This window comes from Corvus brachyrhynchos, unplaced genomic scaffold, assembly GCF_000691975.1.
Source record: "Corvus brachyrhynchos isolate BGI_N302 unplaced genomic scaffold, ASM69197v1 scaffold72, whole genome shotgun sequence".
NCBI lineage: Eukaryota > Metazoa > Chordata > Aves > Passeriformes > Corvidae > Corvus > Corvus brachyrhynchos.
The window spans coordinates 806398-812320 of record NW_008236763.1 but is presented as its reverse complement, the minus strand read 5'-3'; the positions used below and the strand labels follow the sequence as shown (position 1 = coordinate 812320).

Genomic DNA, 5923 nt, shown 5'->3' with positions numbered 1-5923 from the left:
CAGTTCCTCGGTGTGATTGAATGGGATAACAAGAAACCCAAAACCATGGAGGGACTGGGGATGTGGGCTTGGAAAGCTCCACACCGTCCTGCATGTGCTGCACCCCAGGGTTCCTGCTGGTGCTGCCAACCACCCCATGCTTCTCACTGGACAGATTTTAGGAGTGAAGGTTTCTTCTCTACAGCACTTCCTCCCCCAGAACTCCTTTCTGTAGCTCTTCAGCTCCCCACTCACTGCCTGCAGGTGGAGGAAGGTGCTTTTGTCAAAGAAAACTTTGATGAGCTTTGCTGGACCCTGACGGCAAAGAAGAACTACAAACCCGACCGGAATGGGAATAGCGTTGTGTCCCACCAGGACGCTTTCAAGCTTTGGTGTCTCTTCAACTTTCTGTCTGAAGACAAATACCCTCTCGTCATGGTGCCAGATGAGGTAGGACCTGCCTCTTCCCCCATCCCTGTCCTCCCAGGGTTCCATGTGCTGGCAGAGCCCCATTTGTGGGTGACATATCCCACTATTGCTTCCTGGCATGTCCCACTGCATCCTGCAAGTTGTGGTGCTCCAGGGGACAAGAGAAGGGAGGCTGGGGGTGGGACAAGGGGGCTCTCTGCCCTGGGCACCCCCGCTGTGCCCACAGCCACCCCCACTGCCCAGGGAGAAGAGGGGGACTTTAGAGGGGAGACCCCTTCAAAATGCTGCAGCCTCTCCTGCCTAGAGGGCAGTGGCAGAGCAGACCTGGCTGTCCGTCTCTGTGGCCACTGCCACCGGGTGCTCAGCCCCTGCCCAGCATGCAGAGTGTTAAGGGTAAGGTGCCAGCCAAAGAAAAGCCTCTGCCAGTAATCGCCAAATCTCCAAATTGCACAGCATTTAGAGGGGAAGGTCCTCCCTTTCTCTGGGGTCAGATTAAACCCCCATGAGAAGGGGGGCAGATCTGGGGAGAGCGCACAAGTGCAGAAGCCAGGAGTGGCCTCAGCAGAAGGAACTTGGCTGGGCAAATGGCTGCTGTTGCCTTCTACCCCTTCAATCTCCTGAGATCAGCAGAAAAGCTAAAATTAAAAAAAAAAAAAGGGGGGGGAGAGAAAAAAGACAAGAAGCACCGTGCTGCGCAGACGTAGGAGGGTGACCGCACTTCCTGTGCCCTGGGAGAGGTGTTTCCTGTTCCCCAGACCATGAAAAACTGAATCATCCTGAGCAACTGCATTCAATTCTTGCCCTTCTCACAATTAAATGACATAAAAAACCCACCTGGGTGTGGGGACCCTGCTGTGTGTCACCTTCCTGCGTGGCTCCCTGCAGTCACCCACCAGTCTCAGTCCCCAGATCGTGGGCAGAGGAGAGCTGGCAGCAAAACTTGAGCTGTAATAAGTCTTCCCCACATCATGTCAACCACCTTGACTCTTTTAAAAGCACTTCATTTTCAGTTTTAAAACGATGCTCGTCTCCATAAGGACCTGTCCCCCTGCTCCTCCCCAGTGATTTTTGGAAAGCAGAGTGGTGCTGAGCTCACCATGGCTCTGAGACAACAGTCCTGAATGGGGTTTAACAGTGCTGGCCTGTACTCCCTCAGGCTCTTGTCTGCTACAGAGTTTTCTTACTCTGCAGACAAACCAGCCAAAGCATCCCATCCTTGGGGTTAAAAGGAAAAACCTCCCAGTAGTGGTCAAACTCTAACCCAGTTCCAGCTTCCTGAGCCAGCCCACTGCCTGGAATGCCTCAACCATCACAAGGGATGATCCCTCTGGGATCAGGGTCCTGCATCTCCAAGCTGGAGAGAGATGTGGCCTTGAGCTCTCCAAAATGGGTTGGTGTGGTGGGGACAGCTTCTTCCTGTCACTGAGTGTCCCCATCTCCACAGGTGGAGTACCTGCTGAAGAAGATCTGCACAGCCATGAACGTGGAGCTGAACTCCTGTGAGCTGGATGATTACCTGTCCCAGGAGCCGCAGGGGCAGGGCGGGCTCACGGTCTGGCAGTTCCTGGACATGGTGAACTCGGGGCGGTTCCTGAGAGGCATCGAGCAGGAGGCCATCAGCATGGCCGTGGAGGAGGTGTACCAGGAGGTCATTGAGGATGTGCTCAAACAGGCAAGGAACCCACATATCCCAGTGCACAAGCTCCGTCCCGCCCCCAGCACGGTTTTGATCTCTGTGTCTCTCGGGCACAGGGCTACCTCTGGAAGAGGGGCCAGCTGAGGAGGAACTGGTCGGAGCGGTGGTTCATGCTGAAGCCCAGTGTCCTGTCCTACTACATGAGCGAGGAACGGAAGGAGAAGAAAGGGAGCATCGCATTGGACAAGCACTGCTGCGTGGAGGTACAGCCCGGGCCATGCTCAGCTTGGGGAGAGCAGACCCTTCAGACTCCAGGAAGGGACACCCAAGAACACACAATTTCACATCCATGAGCATGGGACAGCCAGCCCTGTGGCTGAAGATGGGGGGATAAGGTGAGGTACAGGGGGTAATGCTGTGCTGTGTCCTCTCCCCGCAGGTGTTGCCAGACAGGGATGGGAAGAGGTGCATGTTCTGTGTGAAGACTTTGTCCCGCACCTACGAGATGAGCGCCTCTGACACCCGGCAGCGCCAGGAGTGGACGCTTGGTCCGTGCCCACCCCACACCCCTTCCCCAGCTTCCCCATGCCCCCTGCACGTCCCCACTGACCGTGCCCTCCCTCTCCAGCCATCCAGATGGCCATCCGGCTGCAGGCTGAGGGAAAGAAGTCCCTGCACAAGGACCTGAAGCAGAAGCGACGGGAGCAGCGGGAGCAGCGGGAGCAGCGCAAGGCGGCCAAGGAGGAGGAGACACAGCGGCTCAAGCAGCTGCAGGAGGAGAAGGAGAGGAAGCTGCAGGAGCTGGAGCTGCTCAAGGAGGCCCAGAGGCAGGCAGAGATCCTGCTACAGGAGGAGGAGCAGCGGCGGAGGCAGCAGCACGAGGAGATGCAGAGGACCCTGGAGATCCAGCTGCGGGAGGCTGAGCAGGTGGGTGCATCCCGTGGTGTGTCTGCCATGGGCTGTGGTGCTCGCGGGGTAGTTGCTTCCTTCTCCTTCCCTTGCCCAGGGCAGCCCAGGGGTTTGGATGTGCAGTGCTGCTGCCACCCATCACCTCTGGGCTCTGTTGTGCCTGAGATCCCTTTGAGCAGGACATGAGGACAATCTGCCTCGAGGGTCTTTAACTGGGGGTCAGTGAGAGACAACTGCTGGTGCCAGGCTGGACAGAGAGCCCATTTCTGACCTCACAGCCAGCACTGGCTCTGAATGACACAGCCTGGCTCCTGAGCAGGGAAACTGCTTTGGACCTGTCACTGTGGGCTGTCCCTGGTCTGGCCCGCTCCGCTCGGTGGGCCTGGGTTCTGGGGACGCTGGTGGTGGCCCGGCCAGCTGATGGCTCCTGTCCCCGCCGCAGGCTCGTGCCTCCATGCAGGCTGAGATGGTCCTGAAGGAGGCAGAGGCAGAGCGGCAGCGCAAGCGCATCCTGGAGCTGGAGGACATGCAGGAGAGGCTCCAGGAGGCCCTGCAGCAGGAAGTGAAAGCGCGGCAGGACGAGGAGGCTGTGAGATATGCACAGGCCAGGTAGGACCAGGGCATCCCTCCCCCTGCTTGAGCAGCCCCGCTCCCAGGGCAGCAGCTGCGCATGGGGATGTGCTCCCCAGGGCAGCTCAGTGCTCCCAGGTACTGGGGTGTGCTGGTGACTTCCCAGTATGCAGGCTGGGACAGAGAGAGCTGGTGGAAGAAGTGGCAGAGGGACATCCTCACCTCTTGCTCTTCATTGTCAGGCTACTGGCTGAGGAAGAGGAGAAGCTGAAACAGCTGATGAAGCTGAAGGAGGAGCAAGAAGAATATATCATCAAAACTCAGAGGGAGAAGCAAGTCCTCAAGCAGGAGATGGAGAACAAGAACAAGTGCCTGGAAGAGGCACAGAAGCAGCTGGAAGAAGTGAGAGTGAACAGGCAGCGGGTGGACCAAGATGTCATGGTGAGCATCACGTCAGTGCCACATCTCTTCACACGGCGAACACAGGGGACTTCCCAGCCCTCCCAGGGTCACCTCCATACTGGGGAGGACCAAGCTGGAATTGCCTTGGGGGTTTCTGAGCTGTGCCGTGTGTAGGCAGGGGATGATGCAGTGGCTGAGACAGGACAAGCGTGTCCTGCCTTGGGGACAAAGTGCTGTTGTCCAAAGCGATGTTGACAGTGAGAGCGTGTGAAGGGGGGAGGTTTGGAGAGGGAGCAGAAGGTGTAGAGGAGGGTGAACTGGGTCTCCATCCCAGAGGGAACCTCCAATCCAGGCTTACTCATGGAAGGGAACAGAACAGGGGCAGTGGGGCACCAGCTCACCCCTTTCCTCCGTCCCCTGCCAGGCGGCCCAGCGGAAGCTGCGACAGGCCAGCACCAACGTCAAGCACTGGAACGTCCAGATGAACCGACTGATGCACCCCATCGGGCCAGGAGGTAGGAGACCAGCTGACCCAGCTGACCACCCTTCCCTGGACCTCCTGACCACAGCCATGCTGGGGCAGAGCCCACACCCCCACCCATCTTCCCCTTGGGGGGCATCTGGTGGCTGGAAGGACTCCCAGAGAAGATACCCCAATGCCTCTTGCAAGGAGGGACTCTACAAACCTTTTTCTCATCTGAACAGTCAGTTTGGGCCCCAGGTAAACAACTCTCTTTTTCTGTCCACCCCCAGACAAGCGAACAAACGTGAGTGGAGGAGTCTTTGCTGGCTACCAGCCCCTTCTGTCCCGGAGAGATTCTTCCCTCAAGCTCAAGCAGAGGGTGGAGGATAAAGACAGTGACCCCACGAGAGAAAACAGCAAGGAAAATGTGAGCAACGGTGGGAACAGCAGCGTGCTGCCATCTCCTGATGTGGACACCATGGCCACAGAGCCCACCAATTAGCCCACCAGGATGGCAGAGTCCAGCTAGGAATGGCAGGGCTCAGCTTGTCCCTCTGGGTGGATAGTCAGTGTGGCCACCTCTGGATGGACCAGCACAGAGCCTACAGGGGACTGCATAAGGCAGAGGTGCTCCCATTTCCATCAGTAAAGGAGGCTCAGGCAGCCCAGTGCTGGGGAGGGGGCAGTGGGACCTTCTCTGGACTGCTGGACTCAACTCCTTGCGCTCTGTTTTACACCCTGTATTAAAAAAGAGCTGCTGGTGGGTCGGGACCCTGTGGCCTAGGGCTGCAGTTCCCCCTTGGTTTCTTCAATAACCTTTCTGCACCACCCACTGTGCTCCAAGGTGTGGGGCCTTGCAATCATCCAAGGACGCCTGGACTGACCAAGTGGTGCCTTCTTGTCACCCTCACACCAGGGTTTCCCTAACTACAGCTACCCCCGGTGGTTGTCAGTACTGGATTCACTTAGCAGAAACTAACGAGCAATAAAGCTTTTGGAGCCACTGGCCACAGACCTCCTGCCCCACACACCAGTGGCCCTGCAGGCACCAGCCCTCTTTCCTTGGCAGTGCAGGGTTTGGATTCCCCCTGTGTGAAAGAGCCCTTTGAAAGGAAATCAGCCACAAGCTGTGGGAAGTGGCTCCACCAGCAGATTTTGGGTTGATGTGTGGAGGGCCAAGAGGGACACAGAACTAAACAAAAAAGCCCCAATAGGACACCATCATTTGGGTTAGTTTTTCAAGCACCTCTGTATAAATACAGTCCCAGCCACCTGTTCCTTTGGGGTTTTTATTGTCTGGGACATAGAGCCAGGGTCGCCTCTGGCACAGGCCCCGGGAGCAACCTCTGCATCAACTCCACCTCTGCGCACTCGCTCGGAGATGAGCCGAGTTCCGTTAGGGAGATTATGATCTGTTTCCTCCCGGGCCTCGCACGGCGCTGCCCCCCGTCTCAGAGTGTTTCTCTCCCACAGCTTTTTTCCATCGTGGCCGAAGGCTCCGTGGGCCCCGGGACAAAGCGCTCAGTGTGCCCGGG

General features: G+C 57.5%; 1 protein-coding gene across 1 annotated transcript in view; it reads left to right on the top strand.

The window, feature by feature from the left end:
• DEF6 (DEF6, guanine nucleotide exchange factor) overlaps nt 1-5439 on the top strand; it is a 10717-nt gene extending 5278 nt beyond the window's left edge. The window contains exons 3-11 of the mRNA XM_008644702.2: nt 244-429; nt 1853-2080; nt 2161-2307; nt 2484-2592; nt 2673-2971; nt 3396-3562; nt 3766-3964; nt 4350-4440; nt 4679-5439. Coding sequence (XP_008642924.1) covers nt 244-429; nt 1853-2080; nt 2161-2307; nt 2484-2592; nt 2673-2971; nt 3396-3562; nt 3766-3964; nt 4350-4440; nt 4679-4890 — 1638 coding nt within the window. The 3' untranslated portion in view covers nt 4891-5439. The remainder of the gene's footprint in view (nt 1-243; nt 430-1852; nt 2081-2160; nt 2308-2483; nt 2593-2672; nt 2972-3395; nt 3563-3765; nt 3965-4349; nt 4441-4678) is intronic.
• The last annotated feature ends 484 nt before the right edge of the window (nt 5440-5923 follow it).